General features: G+C 37.5%; 1 protein-coding gene across 2 annotated transcripts in view; it reads left to right on the top strand.

Moving 5' to 3' along the window:
• The window catches only part of LOC105195474 (nuclear receptor-binding factor 2), a 43,629-nt gene extending 19,580 nt beyond the window's left edge, over nucleotides 1-24,049 (top strand). Inside the window, exons 2-5 of one of the 2 annotated variants that reach the window (XM_011160889.3) lie at nucleotides 17,938-18,210; nucleotides 22,226-22,286; nucleotides 22,596-22,852; nucleotides 23,073-24,049. In XM_011160889.3, the coding sequence (XP_011159191.1) occupies nucleotides 22,263-22,286; nucleotides 22,596-22,852; nucleotides 23,073-23,553 (762 nt within the window). In that variant the 5' untranslated portion in view covers nucleotides 17,938-18,210; nucleotides 22,226-22,262 and the 3' untranslated portion in view covers nucleotides 23,554-24,049. The remainder of the gene's footprint in view (nucleotides 1-17,937; nucleotides 18,211-22,225; nucleotides 22,287-22,595; nucleotides 22,853-23,072) is intronic. The other variant, XM_026138420.2, reaches the window with a different exon arrangement.
• The last annotated feature ends 254 nt before the right edge of the window (nucleotides 24,050-24,303 follow it).

Below are 24,303 nucleotides of genomic sequence, written 5' to 3'. Positions count from 1 at the left end.
TCTCGTCAATCTTTCCTCTTTCTCAGTGCTCCGAACGTTTGAACACCAACGCGTTCATCGTCGGTACCACAACAGACGTTCGCCGGGTGACGTCACTGGCGTGGGCGCACCCCCGTACAAGAGAAAGAGAGAAAGGAAGAAAGAGATGGTAACAAAGAGAGAAAGAGAGACTCTCTCTCTCTCTCTCTCTCTCCTATCTCTCTTTCCAAGCGTGTCCTCTTTTCTCTCGTCTCCTTCGCTCTTCCTTTAGCCCCGCGAATTCCTCTCCTTCGGTTTCTGTGGTCCGAGTTTATCTCCTTTATCTCTCTCCTTTCTTGCTTTTGCACGCGCGTGCCGGAAGACACCTAATCGATCGGTGACACAACGCGAGAAGTCACGGCAATACACTTCCGAGAGAAGAAAAACAATAAAATTTCACGTTTATCAATTTAAAGCGATAGATGAAAAGCGTACGAGACCGGGAAGATCCACGAGTGGACCGGGACGGGGAAGACTAGTCCACGGGATCGTCATTCGACAAAGGATTCAGAGGTCGTCGGCCTCGCGGCATGAACCTATTTCGTCCTCCGAACGGGATGAAAAGACGGTAGCTCTTCAACTCTTGGAGTTGGTTGACTCTCTAGCAGCTCTAGCTGACTACAGAACCGAGAATAGAGAATTCTTGAATTAACGTAAGAGACGCGATAAAAATCAAGAGAGAGAGAGAGAGAGAGAGAGCAAGTAACGATCGATTGGCAACTAAAAAGTCTCGATAATGGTATATTGTCAAATATGGTGTTGGCGGAAGTCGCGACGACGGCTGACGTCGATGACGATGTCGAGGGCTATGACGACGTCAACGGCAACGTCGACGATGACGACGACAATACCGCGCGATGACGATGATAACGACTAGCGACGAAAACAACTACGACAACACGAATCGCCATGGCGGTGGCATAGTCACAGGCGTTGCACGCCATATCGGGTAAGACTGTTCTACGTGGGCTTAACATCTATCTCTCCGTCTCCCACCCCTGGCCTCGCGTTACCGAGCAAACACACCTTTTTAGCGGCATTTCATTAATATCATAATGGCAATGGAGATCAAGCGAATGAGTCGGCCTGCCCCGGGGACAGACTTGGAACCAAGAGGCGCTTCTTCGTAGCCAACGCCTCTCGCCGTACGCTAACTGTCTCGCGTCCGAGTGCATCATTTGTCTTCCTCAGCGAGGTACAACTACGCATGTTGTAGACCCCAGCGATTCTCCGCCGAGCGAGAGAGTCGCTCTCGCGAGGTCGTGAAATAATCCGCCGCGAAAACGTTCGTTTCTTTGCGAATACTTGATAGAATTTTTTAACAATTTTCACATTTAACTCGCTGTTGTGAGCAATATTCAATTGCCCTGTTCATCGCGATGTACAGACTATGGAGACTATTTCTTTATAAGTTTTCTTATTTATACATTTTGCACTCATTTACATTTTGAGAAAATTCAGACTTTTAAATTGAAAATTTTAATCAAGTACACTTATTGATATAAATTGAGATACGAGATGTTTAGGTGAATAATTTCGTTCAAGAGTATATAAATTTCCTGCGGATATATCCAATCGATGCTCGCAACTACTCGCAGTTATAGCGTACGATTTGCGAGTGTCAAAATAAATCGTTACATTGTAGAAAAACTCGCCTGTTGACAGTGCGTGAAACGGTGACCAAATTATGGAAAACTGAACGAGTAACAGTCGACTCGACTATCGCGGACAATTCGACGAGATTCAAGTCGCTTGAGATTACCGAGTTTCTTCTGCGCGCCGCCGCCGCCGCCGCCACTTCTATTCAACGAGTTATAGATAAAGTGCGTGCGCGCGCGAGCGCCTGGCTCTCGAACAACCTCATCCTGACTAATTACGGCGAAGCCACGAGCGACACCGGATTAGCATTCCGGTCGCCTTAGATACGAGAAGTTGCGAATGAACGTTACCTTCGCGTCGCGAGAAGAGGGGAGGATGGAGTTTCTGACTATAGTATATCCGCTCTCTCCTACTCCCTCTTCCTCTCCCTCGCTCTCCCTCTGAGAGACATAATTCGAAATTGTCGGCTGGGTCAAAGAGCAGAGCTCGGCTACTTAAGCGAGTTGACTCTGGTGTTCTTCGGGGTCACGTGCCACAGCTTCTTCTTCTCCTGCTGTAATCTCCTACCGTTGCCCTTGTTCTTCCTTCATTATCGTATGAAAGAGTTTTCGCTAGTACGGTTTAACGTTAAATGTCATGGTATAAGTGCGTATTTTTACGCTGATAATTAGTGCAGCGACACAAAATTACACGCTTTCTTTCTTACATCGTGATATACAAATTCTTATATGAATAATAGACTGTATTTAATTTCTTAGCTGCAGATTATAAACGGAATAATGGAGATATACAATTGGTATCAAGTTTCATAAGATGTCTTAAAGAATGAAAAATAATCAACGGTTTATCAAACTGAGTAAAAAATCTCTAATCATTGTAGAGAAAAATTAACGTCAGCGACACACATGGGGTTTCCGAAAATTTTCAAGATAAGATCAAAAAGATAAATACGTATTATCATATTCGAGAAATGTTTCTCTAATAAAATCAACAATTCGTCGCTCCAAGTCGATGAAAATCGTATTTTCTTCATTCGGTACTCTCCACGAGTACTTAGCTTTTTACATTTAAAATCCATGTTTTCATTACTCCATATATATTTTGCAACGCGAGTACATCATACTGATCACTCGCGCTATTAGTCGTTAGCGTACAACGTAACAAGTACATTCTCCTACATTCTGTCATATCCTCCGGTCATTTACGACGACCGAGAACACGCGGTCTTGGAGACACGACCATGCCGATCTGACCTCATCGGATGTGGCTCTGATTTGCTCAATTCGTCCACGACGTTCTTGCGTTCGTACGTCTCTCACGGGCGCTTCAATACACGGTCGTCTTGCGCGGAAAAAGAGCCTCTGCGCGATTGCTATCGTCTCTGCCTCATTATTCCATTATGATGGCGTGTGGCGTGTGCCATACCCCATCCGCCTCGCCTTCCCAGTGTTGACCGCTCTCCTCCTTCTCCTTTTTCGTATGCTTACTCTTCTCTCTCTCTCTCTCTCTCTTCTCTGGCGCTCCTTTGCCCTCCCGTAGTCTTCTTCTCTGGCGTTTTCCTCCCCATCCGTTTTCTCCTTCTCATTCATCCGTCGAACCATCTTGGTTCATGTTCCTCTGGCTTCCTTCGTACAGAGCACCGACGGAGAGACACCGCGTGCACATCTTCGTGACGATGACGTGCGTGATATTACGCGCCGAGATACGTGGAGGCAACACCAACGGGAGAAGGAGCGAAAGAGGGAGAGAAAGTGAGATGACGAGAGAATGTTACGAAGAAGAGAGAAAAGAAACGAGCGAGCGAGCGACGAGGAGGCGCGAAAGGTGGTATAGTGGGCGGGAGGAGGACAGGGAATGAGGGATGGACGATGCAGGGACGAGGCAGGGCAGAGACTCTCAAATGGTTCGAAACAGGTTCCAGGACCGTTGCTTACTTCGATCCCTCGGTGGGTGGAGAACGAGTTACAGTACGCGCGCTAGCCGCGGAAGACAGCTGGGTTTTGGTTACAGGCGTGCGTGGCGAGGCTGCGAGATGAGGAGAAGGTGGAGATAAAGAATCCCTCTTTCGAGCTATATACGTACGCCACCGCCACCACTTTTTTCTTCAATACGCACGCCAACTTAACGTTGACATTTTCTCTTATTGAAGATAAATATTATCGGTGGAACTGCTGGGAATACATGTACGATAGATGATCTAGGTTGACAATAGAATTTTCTTTCATGCTCGTAAAAAGCAATATTCGCTCCTTTTACCGAGATATAATAAATTATGAATCTTGCGGATCTTTCAGCCGTTTTGCATGAAGCGCAGAGGCTCGCGTGCGTTTTGAAGAAAAAAAAAATTATAATTTTTACATGTTTTCAAAACATATTTATTCGCTAGCTACTGAAAAATTCCAAGTTGTATTTTGGAATTTTTTTTATTACGTATTTTTATTATTTCATATTGTACCAACTATTTTGTTCGTTTCTTAATTTAATTAATGTATAAGAATACATACGGCCACTTATAAATGTCAAGCCCAGTTTAGTGTCAACGAAATATAGTTAGACACACTCTATCTGAATATTAAAAAATTCAGAGCTATTTATCGCCTGCAATAAGTGAATGTGCGCGCGCGCGAGCGCGTTTGAGCGCTGTTAGAATGACTGAATCCGCTCCTGCGAGCGATGATATCATTCGTATGTCGAAACGGTAAGCGAGCTGTCTCCTATCTCATACTCTCTGCTCCGTGCTACGGTGGAAGATTTTATTCGAGTCCTTTTCCTACATTCATTAAGTATTCCGCTTCCTGCGCGGCTTATGAAACTGCGTTTGGGATTATCTACTCGAATCCATATCGGGAAAGAAACAACAATCACATCTAGAAATGTGAGAAATTACGCTGACTATATACATAGTTTATGTAACTTTTTTTGCAGTTCTAAAAAAGTATCTGCGATATTTTATTGTATCGTTCATTTGCTACAACGTACATAATTGGACATCATTCGAAAAACAAGGTTGAATGTTTTGAATCATTACAATTATAAAAATATTTTTTAATATAGTTTTTACGTAGTATGCGATTATAGAGAAAGAAAAGCATCATTAGCTCTTTGTTCAGTATACTGAATTTTTACCTATAAAGAAATGTATTCTCAAAAGCAACCCTTTTTGACTTAATGACAAAATCCTCTTCCTGCAAAATCCTTTGATGCAAATTTCTCTTTTCAATTTTAAAAGCTCAGTGTGTCATTCTATCAATAATAAGAACTTTAAAGACCTGTTCCTTTCTTGTAAATAATTAAAAAATTTATTATTTTTTAATTATATCGTTGTAGCAAATAAGCGATACATGTTCATTGAAAAAAAAGCTTAGTGATAATAATCAAGTTTTGTAATAATTTCAATTAAATATTTAGTAAGTTTTAGTTATTATATTAACCAAACACAATATATAATAATCAATCGGTTAAACAGTTATTAAATATTATTAAATTGATGATTACATTAACCGCGAACGTTTGATTGAAATTATTTCTAAATCTTAATATCATCTAATATTTTATTAACAGAAAACTCTTACGAATTCGTTATTGACAGGAATGCATAAATTAAACTTTTGATTAAAAAATATTCAGAAACAATAACGTAGCATAAATCAAATTTTATGAAACTGTCAGTGAATTTCATTTCTTAAAAGTATCTCCGTTTAAATGAATAGCGCGATATAATGAAAGTATAAGATTTATGAATCTCATCTGTTTCATTTTTTTATTTTGCTTGACAGTACGTTTACATTAATACGCAATATCGTAATATCAGAAATAAATGCTATAAAAAAACAAACTGAAATAAAGTTTACATTTACGTATTAAATTTCCGTGACTTGGGGAAGTATGATTGCAACGTTGAAGATTCAGTTTCTAGATAGAGTATTATCCAAGTAACCACGTAAGAATTTCATGAGATAACACGTCCAAACTGTGCGGGTTAGGTGCGATGACTTCGCAAAGCAATAATTACATGCACCACATTGCACGAGAGGGCTCGCGCAGTCGAACGGCACTGAAGAAGTGGCGAGGCACGCGACAAGGCAGCGTGACCCACGCGCGTTCGCTTCGAGCAGCTCTCCTCAAATCAAATCACGTAACGTATAATGTGCATATATATGTTAGATACGTATATATATTATACATATATATCTTTCGGTGAAATCGTTGAATCGTACGTTAAATCTCGGAGCGGGAGCGGAAGACTCGCGAACGTACCATTGGCGAGCCGCAAAAATCCGCCATTAAAAATCGCGAGCCGCGACTCCTCCCATCGCGACGTTTGAGATGTGCGCTTCGCGAGATTGCCGATCGCGCGCGCCATAATGTTGACGCCTTATCTTTCTTAAATTACAATCGTTTGCAGCCGAACTGAATGACGAGTCGCATAATCGAGTTTTTGAACCTTTGCACTCCGTCAGAGCTGAAGCGTAACTACGATTTGAATCTTCGTTTGTCACTGAAGCGATCGTCTACGATCTAAACCGAGAAAAAAAGCAGAATGATACAACTTTGAAAACTGGTATCAGTTCTTGATAGTAATATTAACAGACGTGTTATTTTTTTAAATTGAAAAACCTTAGATTATCGTATAAAAATTTACTTATTTCTTCACAGTCTTCTCGAGACTTTACGTCATAAAGTCTTTATTTTTTCAATTTAAATGCCATTAAAAATATTATAAATCCTATGATGATATAAAATTTTGTATTTAAAAATTGAAATATTAGGCTTTTATGTTAAATAATATTGAGCAACTGGAGATTACATTGGACAGATAATTCACACATTGATCGTCATTTATATATTTCGCGAAGCTGTAGCCAATGACTCTCCGGGAATTCTAAAATTCTAAATCCGAAGGTCGACGATTTTTATCAAGTTTTTCGGACGTTCCCTCGTCCGCGGGCTCCGGTTGAAGCTGGCGCCTCTTCGGTGGTATCGCGCGAGACACGCGAAGGAGAGGGCTTAATTCGCCGTGCATTTCCCCTTATTTGGGCTTCCGCGCTCGATCAGGCTGCAGGGGGGAGCGCGGCGACTTGGGAGGGAACGAGAGGGCCGAGCCTCCGAGATGTATGGCGAGAGACTCGCTGAGTGATGAATGTATATACGCGTCTCATTCACCTCCTACCCTATTCGGTGACAAGTCGGACCGGCGAGACGTCACGCGTTAAAATTTATTCACGGAAAGATCCGGTCTTTTTCACTTTCAACACTCGCTTCTGCGTGAAAATACAAATCGCCTTCCTTCCACCCGTTCAGTTCGAATCGAACGTTACCCGAGAAGGGGAACGCGAATCGACAGGGTAACGCAAATATCAGTTCAGCGGATTTATAACGCGAGAAATTGCAGAATAAAAGAAGAATATCAAGATATTGTAGCAAATGGTAAATCTCACATGATCACTTTATTCAACAGTTGCTTTTAATCGATATTAAAAATCGAGACGTCATAAAGTGTTTACAGTTCCAATTGTGAGTCAATTTCTAATTACGAATCAAATTTACAAAATTAAATGTTTTATAGTTAATAAAATTATAGACAAATTTTCTTGTATCTTTTACATTTTTTATAATTATTATAACATGAAATATTTAAGAAACAAAAGCGGAATTACCTTCAATAACCTCCCCAGTAACAAAATACATCTTTAATAATTCCGTAAAATTATAATGTTCTTGTACAGTATATCAAACGTACGTACACACAAAAAATAAATTCTTAAGAAAATGCATAAATGCTTTAATCTAAGAATATTTTAAGCTTAGAATAGCGCCAAGAATAAATAATCTTTGATTAAGAATAAATTGTTCTTAAAATAAAGCGAAAAGGATAAAATTTATTTTTAATTGAAAATAAATTTTACTTTATTTAAAGAATAAAATTGCGCCCGCTTAACATTAAATATGCTTGTATTAGGATTATTTTCTTTTTCAATGCGGGCGGATCTGCTACGGCGGATTCATTGCACATTTCATTCGTGTTGTTTGTAGGTAGCAGATTCACTGCGGCAGATCCGTCGCGGCAAATCCGCCTGTGTGTACAGGCAACCGGTGTTTCTCTATCGCTGTGATAAAGTCGGCCGTCTGTTAATTATGGACATAGGTTAGGTAGAACGAGCTAAACATTTTACTTATCTTAGATAGTTTGAATCACATTTTGGAGGCATGTTTTGTGAATATAAAATATTTCACTTAGCAAACTATTATCACTTATCTCATAATTATTGATAGTCTTTTCGAAAATGAGTTTGGTTATTACTAGTAAAAGTAATGCAGAAATAAAAATTATTGGCATTTTGTTTCTTCCACCAGTAAAACCAGTAGACGATCCCAAATAGTCTGAAACGTCATAAAGATTTTCAGGTTTAAAATTGCGGACATTTCAACTTTACCGCAAGCTTGTAGTAACATTGCAGAAACATTTTGTAACTTCCATACAATATTACAATGTTTCAATGTAAGGTTTATGCAATGCTTCTTTAATCTTTTAATGTTAGATTATGATTCTAACCTTTACTTTTTATAACGAATGTTATAATAATGTTTAATATTATTAAAATATGGGTTTTTTAATTTTAAACTTATTCCCTTCTTTTTTTCTTTTTTCTTTTCATCTTTTTCCGTATTTAAAAACTCCTTTCTTCCTTCTCCTTTCATTTTCCATTATTTTTTTTTCTATTTTTTATATCCAACGTTTTATAATATCTATTTGTCTATTACATGTGATTTTTTTCTGAAAGACAGAAAAGAAAATAATATTTTTGTTAAATAAATTTTTATTTCTATTATATATCAAAATTTCAAAATATTATGTTTAATCCAGCGGTTATTAAAAATGTATATTATTTTTTTGTGTATATTTGTTCTCTATTTTCTTTTTCTTTCATTCTTCATTTCTTTGTTTTTCCTTGTAAAATTTTTTTTTTTATAACCTTTTTTATACAAATAAATTTGTAATTTTTGTAATAAATTAAAGTTCATATGCTTCAAAAATAACTAATAAAAGTTCAAAATTAAATCATTAAAAATTAACTGAGTTAAGTTAAAAGTTATTAACTTTATTATTTAACTTTCAATTTTTTAATTAACCAACCCTGCAAATGAGAGTTTGTTATGCGATGCGATGCAAGATCTTCATAAAAGTCTTAGATCAAGAGACGCGCAGCGAGAGAGACTTCGCATTATATGCACGCCGTCTCAGTTAAATGTCCCACTCGGGTTGTTGACCGCGCACGCCGCGCGGCGTCTGGGCCGGCCTCCCCACTCTTCCCGGTCATTCAACTTGGCCGAGGCGCACGTGACCGACCGGGCCGCACGTGCACCTAGGCAAGTTGAATGAATGAGGAGAGTGGGGAGGCCGGCCAAGACGCCGCGCGGCGTACGCGGTCAACAACCCGAGTGGGACATTTAACTGAGACGGCGTGCATATAATGCGAAGTCTCTCTCGCTGCGCGTCTCTTGATCAACGACTTTTATGGAGATCTTGCATTGCATCGCATTACAAATTCTCATTTGCAGAGTTGAGTAATTAAAAAATTAAAAGTTAAATAATAAACACAAATCTCTACTTTAAATAATAAAGTTAATAACTTTTAACTTAACTCAGTTAATTTTTAATAATTTAATTTTGAACTTCAACTAGTTATTTTTGAAAAACACATAAACTTTAATTTATTAACTTTTTAGCAAAGTTAAAAATTTATTTGTATAAAAAAGATCATAAAAAAAATTTTTTTAAAGAAAAAGAAAGAGTTTAAAGAAACATTACACAAACCTTACATTGAAACATTATAATATTGTATGGAAGTTACAAAAGATTTCTGCAATGTTACTACAAGCTTACAGTAACCGCAATGAAATGTCCGCAATTTTAAACCTGAAAATCTGTATAACGTTTCGGACTATTTGGGATCGTTTACTGGTTTTACTAGTGGAAGAAACGAAATGCAACGCCAGTAATTTTTACTTCTGCCAACTGCATTATTTTTACTAGTAATAACCAAACTTATTTTCGAACAGAGGATGAATCATTTTGCTTGATATTGGGATCCACTGGGTTGTTCACACTGTTGAGTGTGAACGCGAAACAAGTGAGCTTCGAATATAAATCGAGTGCACTTTCAAATATGAAATTCTTAATCCAAGGATAAACAGTTTTTAAATAATGTGATTGAGCTTGTCGTGAAAAGAAAATGATATTAAAAACAAGAATACGATCATAAGTATAAAATATACTTTGCAAAGATATATTTATTGTTAATGCAAGTGAACAGTTGTAATTGAAGAGAGCATTTCATACATAAATGAAAACAAATAGCATTCAAGCATAAAAATATACGTGAATTGAGAATTCATTTTTTTTTGTGTGATTAAAAGCGTTCATTAATGTACATTAACGCATATCAACATACATTTAATTATTCCGACTTATAATAAACAACTCGTACATAATCACTTTTAAATATTTTTCCAAATTTCACAATTTTATTGAATATAAAATAACTTTTCTTTAAAATTATAATATTTATTGCTTACATTAACATTAACAACTTTTTAAAATGTTTAATTATTAAATTTATATTAATTAATGAAAATCATTTTAACCTTAAATGACTCATAATTGGAGCCGTCATCTTATTAAACGAATAAAATTTCATAGTGATTGACATCATTATCTTTGAAACAGATTTAAGAAATATTATATATTTTTTACACATTTTCATTCACAATCAACTGCTCGTCTTTCAATGTTAACGTCTACTATGAATGAATGTTTTGTGAGCTTACAATCTATAATGAGGCGGCGTACAACTGTTTGCATCAAAATTGATTCGCAAGCCTAACGATCTTAGCTTCTACTCATTCATACTATCAAATGTATCGCGACTAGTACCAAACAGAAGAAATTATTCAATTCAATCCGTGTAGTTGTCGCGATGAACCTCGCGTGTTATACGACCATTCACGTATATCGCTGTCATCAGACGGCAGTCAAATTGTGCATCGTCCGACTGGTAATGTCTCGCCTAAATTGGACACACTCCGATGATACCCCAAAAAAACTACAGAAACACACTATACAAGAGAGTTCCATAAAAATTTCCATTATAATTTTAACTTGTTGATTTTTGCTAGTCATTATAAAATTTCCATTATAGATTTCTGTACAAAACAAAAAAAAAACAGTTTTGCTAAAGAATTGAAAAATTTAGCTTGATGTAAATCTGAAAATAATTTTGTTAAACCACCAAAATAATTATGTAAAATGTTCAAACTGAATAGAATATAATTTTTACGGCTTGAACTTCCCATATGATTAATGGTTCAACAAATTTTTGTCAGATTTGACTATCTATAAATTTTTAGAAACTTTAGAATACTTGTTCTTTCTATGTGATAAATCAGTCATTGCAGAAGATATATTGTCACCGTCCTCGCCTTTCTTTTCGTTTAGTCTTGGATTTTCTACTTAAGGTGAATATCATGCATCATGCACAATGTAATTTTCGATATATTCAACATCAGTTGCGTCTACGTCTGATTTCTTTTCCTTTGCTCAGAAGATATCACGAAAGCAATATCACGGCTACGGTATTCATGTGCTCCGGGCAAATTTAATTGATATTCCAGGCCGAGCTGAATCGCCCTACAAGAAAAAAGCTTGACGATCGTAGCAGACTGTTCTGACATCAGGAGACTGCACTAAGATACGTGATAACCATCTTCAATTTCATAGCTAACTATATGCAAGACAATTATTTAACGCTTATATCATTATTAATAACAATATAAACAAATAATGTAAATGATATAAATATGTAAAATAAGAAAGAGGAATGAAGCAGAAAAAAGAAAATATAGTCGATTTGAAAACAAATCAAGAAAAATAAAAATTATAATTTTAGACATTTTAAATTCTAAAATATTCAAAAGACAATTTATCAACGTAAAAAATTTTACTGTTTATACGATACTAAAATCTTCCGCTCCCCCTCCCTCTCTCGAAAAAAATTCTAGATACACCCATGATCAGGCTCAACACATATTTAAAGTAAACGTCAGATGATTACATAAGAAAGTGTCTATGAAAGCATTACTAAATCCGTATCAATAATTACACCACTTGCGGGAGAATTTTCCTAATGACTGACAGTAAACACTGCAAGGGATAGCGTAATAGAGATGACCGATTTACGAGAGCGAGAAATCTTAACTTTCTGACAGTAATGTAAGTGTCGTGAATGCTATTATCATGATTGCTACAAGTACAGAGATGCGGGCAAAGAAAAGACAATAACGTATCGAAGAGTGACATACTGATACGCACATGTACATACGTAGGCTACAAGATATTGGTTCGATAAAACACCGAATAAACGACTCTCCGTGCCCCCTAATGCGATTCCGTTCTGGCTATTATGTGCTCCACCACTCGGTGGAGCTTCCCAGATCGTTGCTCTTTATCGCGTCAGGGCGCAACGAGTTCTCCTTTTTTAGGAACACAACACAACGTGCCGTCGCGTTCGTCGTCGTCGTCGTCGTCGTCGTCTCGATCGAAATCGTAATCCACTGCGCGCCTCGCGCACACGGAAAAACGATCTCATATAAGAACGAGAAAGCAAGAAACGGTGGGAACGAGACCAGGGAGGAGAAGATGACACTGCTCCGTAATTTATCCTGGATCTTATTTCACTCGAGATCACATGCGACTATAATCACACGAAAAAAAGTTAAGATGTATATTATCAGATTATTTCGATAAATCCTAAACCTTGCGATAATGAGACGTTGTTAACGTTATTAATCGGTGAGCTGGTTTTTTTTTACATGTATTATAACGTAACATTAAGACAGCTGATTTCCAAATATGTTTTATTTAATTTTCTCTTATATTATGCACTCTACACAAACACACCTTTTTCAACAAAATACGTTCAATTTACGACGCAATTCTGATCAGCTCGAGCGCATTTAAAGTCGATTTTCATGGATTTCTTATTTCATTTCAAATGTATTCTTCATCCCTAAAAATAACTAAAAAAAAATTATAAATATACATAGGGTGTAACGTAATATATGAGACTTTCAGGAATAAATTCAACATTAAGTTCGTACAAATATATACACGATTTCTCTTCGTTCCAAATTTACATTTCTTTTTATTTCTTGTACTTTTTCTGTTTCCATAAAAAATTTATAAGATATGATCAAAATAATCTTGTGTTTCAATATAAGGCTGTGTAACAAATCTTGTCAGTCATCTTTTTCTCTCTTTTTGTCACTTATTGCATGTTACTTGCTGGAAACAATGTTCATTGGACGGAATATTTTAATTTTGTAAATGGATCTTTTAAATTTATTTCAAAGAACACAGAAAAAAACGAATATAAGTTTACATAAAATTATTTTACTTTTGAAAAATACCAAACCCATCGCTGAGATCGATCCTACATATTATCCTGCGTAGCAAAAGACCAAACGGTCTTAGCAATCACTCTTTACATATACATAGTTAAATATATCCCTAATTGAACAAGATAAACACGAATTTAATTCTTAGCTATGATATTTTAATAAATTCGGATTTCGATGCAGACACATGCGACAAAATCGTACCATTCATCGTAGGAATAAAATATAAATCTAGCTCGTCGAAATAACAACGGCTCCATGATCTCTACGAAAATGAAAAACTCCGAAAACGGAACGGAAGGAACGGGGGAGTTGGAGGAGAGACAGAAAAATATAGAGTGAGAGGAAGGGGGCGGTGAGGCGGAGAGGCGGAGAATGAGGAGGGAAAGAGGAGAGAGGAGAAAAGGGGAGAAAGAGAGAAGGCATCTAAATGTTGGTCCAGGCGCGTGGGACGTTGATTGCGGTTAGGCTCGTGCCTACTCCCTCTTCTTACTCCACAGCCTTCTCTCCACCCCGCCACGTGCAAGTCTCGGCGGCGGCGACGGCGGCGGCGGCGGCGGCGTCGCGCCGCGTCTTACTCTCTCCTTTGAGAGAGACTCTGAATACCGGTCCGGTCTGTCGCTACGCTCGTGGTGTAAGTCGCCTCGCTAAGGATACACACGCACGTGCGTGCACGGAACGGGCTCACGTACATATATACGTATACCGGGGGTACCGGGGGCCCCGGTCGGCTTGGTCGAGCGGCCGGCCGGCCGGCCGGTCGGTCGGTCGGTCGGTTGGTTGGTCGGTCGGTTGGTCGTGGAGAAGGTATAATACGAAGGCGACTTCTCTCCTCTCTACGCGTGAGAGAGTGCCGGTTAATGCACGTACATCTCTCGCCGCGTATACATAGATTTGGATGGTGCATGGACCAGTCCTGACACGCGAACGCGCGCCGCGAGCCGCGCGCGCCGTCTCGGACACACAATGCTAGAGAGATCCGTGCCACACCTCTTTTCTTCCTTCTTCTTTTCCATCCCGAGTCCTCGGCGCGCCCTTGCGTCGGATATCTCCTCCTATATTCTCGCTATCTCGATACTTTTCACGATCCTCTTCTTTCCTTCCTTACCTCAACCGTCTCTCCTCTTTTTCTTTTTCTTTTCCTTTTTTCCTCTTCTCCATTTTACACGGGGCAACGATTCTCTCTCTCTCTCCCCTCAAATCTTCCTTCTCCCCTTTCACGCGCGCCTGATATCGCTTCGATATACCTACTAGTATTTTATCGCATATTTATATCACTTCGCATTTCTGTCATTTTTTACCTTTGACATATTCTCGCTTACTCGATAACATCTCCGTAGTAATTTGCGAATGTATTAATTTTTATCGAAAATATGACAAGAGCAGACTTTAAAGGCACCTATATACGACGCGGTAATTTTGATCAGAAACTAATAATAAGATGAGTCACGCGTGACATAATTGAAGCATATTGAAGCATTTCAAGCAGTTGTATAGAAATGTGCGATTTTAAGCTTATACATCTCAAGAATTCTCTAAATTATTCTAAAATACCGAAACGCAAAATTTCGCGACTTGAATTCTCATATAAATTACGCGATTAAAAGTGCAATTTTTAAGAGCATTACGAGACATTACCGCAATCGCTTCTGAAAACTAGTGTGTGGTTAAACTTGTTGGGTCGCAAGGCGTTTAGCGAAAATTGTCGGTTGTTGCATATTGACTCGCATGCATTAGTTCTTTGCCGTGACTGCAATATATAATAATATCCGTAGAAAAAACGATGTACCGGAGTCGGGTTCGTGTCGCTTGTGCGCGTGAGACACGCACTCGCGCACGCGCACGTATCATTCGTGACCAGACAGAACAGGAGAACCTTCAATCATCAATTTATGAATGAACGGTTAAGTTCCTTTCGGTGAAAGTCTAAGGCGTACACATCGAGAGAGGCTGGGAGTGAAGAAAAAAGGAATCGCTTGGATAAAGTGGGGACGGTGCGGCGCGGCGCGGCGCGGCGCGGCGCGACGCGACGCGACGCGGCTGTTAGATACCGACGAGCGAAGCGAAGCTCATAAAAGATTCAACCTATGTAACGTAGGGTTTTTATGGGATAATTTGTTTATCAATTACGTAACAAAAATTTGTGCGGTACGCGATATTCACTGAGAAACAACAAAAATCATTAATTTCATTGTAACATGACAACGTTATTCTAGAAAGATTTAATTGATGTACAGTTGTCAATGCCTTAACGCGTCAAGTTACACTTGAAGTGTACTTCAAAATGCAAATTCGATTCGTAAATATTCGATATATGTTGTAAAAGATTAGATATAAAGCTTAAAAAAATAAATTATACAAAATTAAATATTAATTAATGAAAACAAAAATTGTTAACACGGTTACACGATTATCTAAACCTATACTCTTACGACGTTTAAAATCTGCGTAGCGTGGTTTATTCAGGGTGGTAAGTCATTGCTTTTAATACATAAAACTTTTTTTTTAATTATATTATTCTATATACATATATTTAATTTCAATTTTTAATTAAATATGATTTATGAAGTTCAGGTTTTTTCTAAATAATTAATTTAACTATTTATTATACTATTAATAGCTTGCAAAACAGTCACTGATATCTAGCTACTTGGCTTGTGATACAGTTATGACTCAGACTAAGAGATGGCAGGAGTTACTTAATGAAATGGAGCAAGCGATCAAAATTTACCATCTTATTGCATACCTATTCTAGAATTCTTTCTATTATATAGTTACTCTATCGATAATCTTGCATTGGATGTGTCACGTATACTTTACAAAAGTTATCACACTGTTAAAACTGACTTGCACAAATAAATATAATTGTACTTATCATGAAATTTGAATTATAAATTAGAAAATTGAAAAAATAAACTGCTATCGTCCACGTGAATAATTAATTAGACATTAATTAAACATAAATTATAATTTTTTTATGCATGAAATTACAATTATATTATAAATTAACTTTCATTACAATCTTTATTCGACTTTTTTTTAAATAAAGAAACGTAAATTTCAAATATTAATATAGGCAATTTTCCATCCCTCTTTATTTAGATCTTTCGAAAAAAACGAGCCAATTTTTATTTTAAAACCTGACACTTCTATAATTAATGAAAATAAACTCTATTTATAATAATATTGTAAATAAGAGATTAAACGTAAAAGGAGAAAAACGCGAGCGGTGTAATAAAAAATGCGCTATAAAAAGGAAAACTATTGAAGATAGCGATCAGCCCATAAATAGTGTAGAGTTTCTGTTTCAAGCCGGGTGTTTATTTAGAACCAAAGAATTCTCGCGACCATATTTCACCGTATTTCTTTATTATTAAATCCAACGGGATTCGAAACTTCCTGACTCTTCCGCTGCAATTTCTAGATTAGACGCTGGTCGCCCTATATTAATCCACAAGAGAAAACAAGCCTGATTTTTTTATATCACGTTTTATAAAGTAATGATACTATTTTTACAGAGAAAATAAATAAAATTGAAAAAAATGTTTTGACCTTAATAATTTAGAGTAAAACGCGCGATGCGCACAACGTACACGCGGAATTCCTGTTTTCTGAGGTTACTGGGTGAGTCATTCTGTATACGTTTAGCTCAGTAAAGTGAGGTAAAGGCAGCCCCCATTATGATATCAATTAATTACGCGGTTTCTGCGTGATGAGACCATCCGGTTTGGTAAGGTAAGTCTTGCGTATCAACGCGAATACCGTGCACCGACGGCGTTATACTACCATCGGAATGACACGGGAATGCGAAGAATTCGAGTAACGGGTTACCGTGATACGCCGCGTTGCGTCGGCCGATGATCTCCTTAGCTCTTATCGATCTTCATCCCTTTAGCCGCGCGCGACAATGACAATCGATTGACATTTGCGCTCGCGCAACATACTCCTTTGGAATAACTTAAAAGATCTCTTGCGGAGAAGCATATACGTACGTAATCATAAAATGTCTACAAATGAATTATTTGTACAAATAGAATCCTTTGTCGAAAGGGTTGATTATTCTTTTATCTCTATGGGCCATAAACTTATATTCAATAATCAACCCAGAGAACACAAAATATGAATTATTATAAGAAAGATTGATATATTTAAAATTATATGTAAGTATTTTATTCATAAATGTTCTATGTCCCACCCTTGAGAAAAAATATTTTAATAAACTGTGATTACTATATCAGTTTATACAAACACTTTTTTCTTACGAGTATGTATAAATAAAAAGTATTTTTCAATAATTTCTAAAATGTATTTTAGAGTAATCATTTTTACGTTACTCCAAAATCTTTATAAAAAATTTCTAAAATCTTTACGACATATCTTGTTAAAATAAATTTTTAGAATATTTTTTATCCTGTTAAAAAAATTATATATTACTGCAAGTAGATTCTTTCTTAAAAAGAATCTCGCAATTTTCTCCAAATTTTGATAATAATCTCGTCAATGATCTCATTACCACGCATTCTTCGCTTCAACGAGCATCTTCCGGCCCGTCAAATGCAAAAGCGCAGACTTAGTAGGAACCATATTTCGGAACCGAGTTTGTTCAGCCGGAAAAATAATACAATTGAGTAGTTAAATCAATATTCTATAATGCAATACAAGAATCTATAATGACGTAATTATCTATTTCGAATAATTGATAAACATTTCGTTGAACGTATCATTTACCTCCAAAAACTTAGTTCTCTCGGCGATTTATTTTGAAAAATTATTTTGAAACAATTGTATTTTTATATTGTAAAGGAAATTCTTATTGAGCATTGAGATTCACTGTTTTAATTTAAATTCGTTAATATATTTTTACAGGTAGAAGCTCTTAATTGCTGGTAAAATCGATACCATTTTCGGACGCGTTGATGATTTAAGAAATCTCATTGAGAATTCAACCAAGTCCTCGAGATAATGAGAGACTACACGGAAGAGAGATACTCCATGGGAGAGTGAGAGAAAAAGGGGACTCATACGCTCTCTCGCGGATACGCGCGTGTCCTGGATTAAGGATGCAAATATGGCATAGCATCCTGCGCTGTGTGCCTCGCTCGCGTTTGGATATATACCTCTACCTAGACAGTAATATTGGTAGGTAATTCAAGCGAGGTAGGTTGGGCCGCACCCTGTTCCTCAAGCATCTACCGAAAGACCTCCGTCGTGGACACTCGTGGTGTGGTGATGTATGCGTGTGCGTGTGCGGCACACACACATATATATACACACACACACACGCATACACACGCACGCATACGCACGAGTATCTCCGGATACTCCTTATAACGTCTCGTACGGGAATGGTACTTTAGCGTGCATGCATACACTCTGGACCCGCGAACGAGCTCGACGAGGGTCTGAGATGCGAGGTGAACGTCCCCCACAATATCTAAAATCTGTGCGCCCGCGTGCGTGCCATACGCGCACGCGCGCGCGCGCGGCGTGCGTGCGTGCGTGCGTGCGTGCGTGCGTGCGTGCGTGCGTGCATGCGTGCATCACACTCCATACAGTTACGTTCATCTCACGTGAAACTTGATGGTGTTGACTCGTGGTCGTACGTACTCTCGTACGTGGACCCACATAAACTAGGTGTGTCGGTGTGCGAGCGCGCGGTTTGTCTCTCCCTCTTCTTCTTTCTTCATCTTTTCTCTCTCTCTTTCTTTCTCTCTCTCTCTTTCTCTCTCTCTCTCTCTCTATCTCTCCTCGCCATGTCCACGGCCATAGGTGGTAGAACGAGCCTGTCCAGTTTTCCCATGGGAACAATACCCCACGGGATATATAATAACAATGGTCACGAGCGTGGGAGACGGGTCGATCTTTATTTACCCGTTCGTTTTTCGTTTTCTTCCACGTCCCATCGCCCGTCCTTTTTGTCTTACTGTCTTCCCTTCTTCTTTACCCTTTCCCCTTGTTTTTCTTCGCTCTTACCTGCGCTCCGTTTCTCTATCTACTTTTTAGTTCTTGCTTTTTGCTCCTTTTCCCTTCCTCCGTCCTACCACTCTTACTCGTACTCGTGATTCTCATCCGTGAAATTACGATTCCACGTGACACGTTTTTTTTAGATGCACGCGAATCTTCATAATTTATTCTTTCTCCGCTCTCTTATCCTTCCACGCTCTCTTCATGAATCTCTTTCTCTTTAGCACTCCCTTTGAGGAGGTAGGGCATGCGAATGTGGGAGGGATGGTTTCCGGTCGCCCACGTGCCCACATGACGACCACTTCGTCGAGGTATCGGGAAATCGAGTAAAACATACTCTCGCGAATAATCTCTCGAAACAAAAAGTTAGCGATTTAATATATACAAGATGTAGTTGAGCCATTAGAATATCAGCAGAGAGAACAGAGTTCACTCGATCCTGATAACGTTAGATTAAAGAAATTGGATTGTCCCTCGCTTTGTTTACCAATAATATAATTTATTAAAATCTTTAAATAAAAAAATTCTCTTTCTTCTGTCACAGGTCTCGAAGTTGCGATTCGCTATTTCGGATTACAAAATTTCTTTCACTTCTAATTCAATTGTCCGAGACGAAGGTATGTGAAGTGAGACGAAGCGGTGAAGGTTCTTCCATCAAAGAACACGGGCTGTGTAAAAAGTACATAATCGTAAAGTTATGTACGGTTTTAAATATTTTACCTGCATTCGCGTGCGACCGAGTAAATTTGTTCTGCCAGATTAGACAAATTCTACAGCGAGGACGGGTGCGTCTCACGTACGGAGATACGCAAATATTAGACCCCATCGCGCGCCCCACTACGGTAGCGGGCTGTTGCGCCAGACTCACCGCTCCTAAGCTCCTATCTATACACCTGAATCGAGAGGATTTTCACAACGACGCCGGCCAACGAGAGAGAAAAGGAGAGAGAGAAGGAGAGAGCCCTGGCTAGATTGTCGCGTGGGCGACCGGAAACCGTACCTTCCTACCGTCTTTGGTCGTCACTCGACGACTCCGCGCGCGCGAGAGAGAGAGAGAGAGGGGAAGTGAAGAGAAGGGGAAGGTAGACCGGTCAAGAACTCGCCATATTCTTCGACGTTCTTCTGCCGATACATCGGCTGTACGCACAAGCGGATCTCGCGCGGGATATCTCAAACGCGCGATATCTTTAGCGTATCGGGAATATAATGTATGAAATTCTTAGGGGCGAGATCTTTTTCTTCTTCTTCTTCTTTTTTTTTTTTTAAATAAACAACGATTTTGACAAAGATCGTGGCGCGATTATTTCAAAACGCGATCTTGGAGTATCTTCGGATCCATACGATACGCGTGCGTTCCTGATTTTTCGGCAATTTCTTTCAAATTTCGAATTCCCTCCGTTGCACCCTGCTCAGCTCGATCCGCTGCCATCGGCGAGCGGGACGACCTATTAAGAGAGGCGGGCAGCGCGCGGATTGAGAAACGAGCCAAGGATTAATGGGCCGGCCGTCCGGATCGGCGGAACCAATAATATGACGAAAGAAGCAAAGGATATCGCGCTTATCCTCAAATGGTAGAGAGGTGATGACCTCGATCCTACGTGTTCGCGCGCGGCGCGGCGTCGTCGCGCCGCATGCATTTATTCGCGCTCCCCGTACCCAGCCTGCACACCTCGTTCCGCCCGTTTTCTGCCCCGGCCCGATCTGACTGAACGCTCTCGACCGGCCTGCCCACACAACACACGCGCCCGCCGCGCGCGCCTGCCCTTCTGTCAATTATATTTACTATTTCATTCATACCGCCGACTCTTGGTTCACGGGCCGTGCCCATTCACTAGAACAACCGCTCGCGCGCGCACGCGCCGCAACTTGCTCTAGGGACGGGGCGCGATTATCTGATAATCTTCCTCCACGTAAAAATTTTCCTCCTTTCGTTTCCCTTTGGAAGTAATCCCGTAGTTTTGTTATTAACGATTTTCCTTTCATTTCGAGGCAACGTATATATTTTTAATCGATTTATATTTCATCTTTAGACAATTTTTTATACATTAATTCTCCCTTGACTTAAATTTTAACTCTTAATTTTTAATGTTATAATTACTGTAATTAAACTTCATTATTTTGAACTATTTATGCTTCGTGATAGGATTTAGAATTATTTATGAAAACGATTAATATCATAATAATTTTACTGAAAAAAAATTTGGATTTTAGATTTCAGATTATAAAATTTAAATCATAAAATTTAGTTTAAAATTAAGGTCATGAATTGTAAGAATATTGAGTTACATAATTTTCATATGTAGAATAAATTTGTAAATATACTGTAATGCAAAAATTTTGTAGAAAATTTTCAAGATTTTTCCAGTAATAATTCTTAAACTATTTTTTATTTATTTCTGTATGGTACATTATATATATATATATATATATATATATATATATATATATATATATATATATATATAGTTTTAAATTAAATTTATGAGATAAATGCTCGGTTTGTTTATACCACACATTGTCTCTCGAATATCAGAAAAAACATCTGCGTAGGATTTTATGAGTGCAACACTGTAGAACACACATGATCAAGAAATAATGAGTATAATAATTGAAGATACAACAATCTGTCTAATTTGAATAAAATAAAGATAAGGAAGGAATTACAAAAATTTCTTTCAAAAGATTAGAATTTTGTCAACAAGATGGCGTAAGCAGACAGGCAAAGTTGTTTGCTAGGGGAAAGATGTTACTAAACTTCCTAGGAAACACATTTTCTATTGGATATTAAAATGCTGAGCAATAAATATTGGACACAATATTAATTTTTCATCACAATAGGTTGATTGTGTTTCGTAAATTTAAAAAACCCAAAAGCCATGTTCAGTGAAAAATTAAAAAAGAAAATTAAATGTGCATTTCTATCAATATAGGTTTTTTTTACTTTAAACTTTGTATAATTTACTTTTCATCTTTTTCTAGTTCTAAGAATTAGAAAAGATAAAGAGTAAGTTTAATAAACCGAGATTAAAATTAACTTACATTAATAAAAATAAATACAAGTGGCAAGTAACGCAATAACTACAGTTGAAAATTTTCGGGAATGAAGGGCTGCAATTTTGAAACTCTTGCGTGTGATAGGGCTAGTTTCTATCGCGAGAAAACAGCTGATCTAGGGACATTTTCTTCATAGCTTCTTGTTGATCAGGATCTCTGGCTTCTTTGTGGTTATGGAGACGTCTGCCTTGAATCTGGTAAGCTCTTTTTCTTTCTATAATATATTTTTATATTGTTTGTATATTATATTTTTATATCTTATGCCAACATGGTACAAATGGTGTAAAGAATGAAAGATGGTTTAAGATTTTTCTTAGGACAGTCGTCGATGCATTGTGTTTTAGTGAGCTAGAATAAAATGAACAAAAATAAACAAACCATATGCATCATTTTATTGAACGAATAGCAAGAAATATTAGGAATTATTTTATGTTTTATTTATTATATAAGTACTTTGAATTGTATCATTAGTAAGACTGATTCATAATTAATGCTTTCGATTCAAGGCACACGAGAAGCAAAGACGAGCAGAAGCATTGTTACGAGAAGGAAAGTTCGAGGAAGCAGCTTCGTGTCACGAAACTGTGGCTGATCTTTTGGCAGAAGCTCATGCGCAACTCGAGTCCAGTCTCATCCATGTACAGGCACCTACTTTGTCTTCCCAAGACTCATCAAAATTTCTGACACCAATTCACTCGCTTGTTACATTGGAATCCCTTAGCCTACAACGGGATTACCATAAGAGACAGGCAGCTGTTGTCAGGTACGTAACATTTCTGAGTTGTGAGTTACCTTATCAAACTTTAAGAACATACTCTATTTTATACAGATAAAAAGTTTTATAAATATACAACTAGAAATACTTTCTTTTCGAGTTATAAAAATGAGTAACATATGCTGTTTTAGCTTAATCACTTATTTTTGAAACATTATATAATAATTTACATATATATCTCATTATTGTAAAAAATTTTATTTATTAGAATGAAGCAGGCACAATATGAGGAGTACAAAACAACGTTAGAAAATCGTCAGAAAGATCTTCTTAATAAGCATGCAGCCAGATATAGCGAAAGAGATAATTGTACGGATATAAAAATTGATAAGTTTGATGGTTCTCTACGTCAAGCTATATATAAAACTATTGACGAACAAGATAGTCTTCTGAGTTTAATAGACATCAAGCTACCTAATACAGAAGAAAAGAGTTTTAAACATCCCAAAGACACGGGCACCGTTATAGAAGAGCTCAGAACCGTTAATAGCCAATTGCGATCTCTTGTAGGGAGCTTACTCAGCCAACTAGAAGCAAAGGAAGAAGAGGTACGCCAATTAACAGAGCGTCTCTATGCAGTTTCTGTCAATTCTAACGACATCAGATCCGAAGAACATCGTCTTAGTCTTGATCCTCTACCTCCCTTGACACCTCTTGAAATGCCTCTTTTCGATTTTACATCTTCATAAAATACAAAGTTTCCCACACCTATAATATGCTTCAGAAATATTCATGAAAGAACTTTGAAGTAAAATTAATGTTAATTATCATCAGCACTAAAAATATCATATTTTCAAATATATATTGGAGTGTATATAATTGTAAATTTTATATAAATGATATATAGAAAATGTGACATGTATTTTTTTTGTAAATTTGGAAAAGCGAGTTACAAAGGGTGTATATAATGAAATTATATATAGCGCATATTTTGTTGCGTGTCCTTTCAATTTGTGCTGAATCTGTTTAAAAATTTGTGTATCGAATCAGTTATACGGAAAATTAATGTTTTTAAAAAATAATTAGTAATAAGTGAAAGTGAATTTAAGTAATGGGCAATTTGTCTACTACAGGAGAGTTCCAAGCAAAGTATTTTAGATGACTGTTTGGTCACTTGTTTTGGGATTGTACTTAATTCTCTGTGATCCATTATTGTGCATAAATAAAGCTCGAGTTCAGTTTTAAGTGTTGCGATTATTCCGCGTAAACGCGATCGTAAGATTAATTTTACGTTTTTTAATTCATATACTAATTGGAATTTTCTTAATTTTAACACAAATTCAAATTTTTGAAGTAAATTAATTTTTTTTAAACGGAATTAATAGTTTATAAAATTAATTTAGTTACGTTAAAAATTTTATGAACGAAAAACTAACTCGGTTAAGAGTTACATTAAGATTAAGTTTGTATGACATAACACAGAAATATTGTTTCTTTTC

This window comes from Solenopsis invicta, chromosome 15 (assembly GCF_016802725.1).
Source record: "Solenopsis invicta isolate M01_SB chromosome 15, UNIL_Sinv_3.0, whole genome shotgun sequence".
In the NCBI taxonomy this organism is placed as follows: Eukaryota; Metazoa; Arthropoda; class Insecta; order Hymenoptera; family Formicidae; genus Solenopsis; species Solenopsis invicta.
This window is presented reverse-complemented; position numbering and strand designations above follow the sequence as displayed.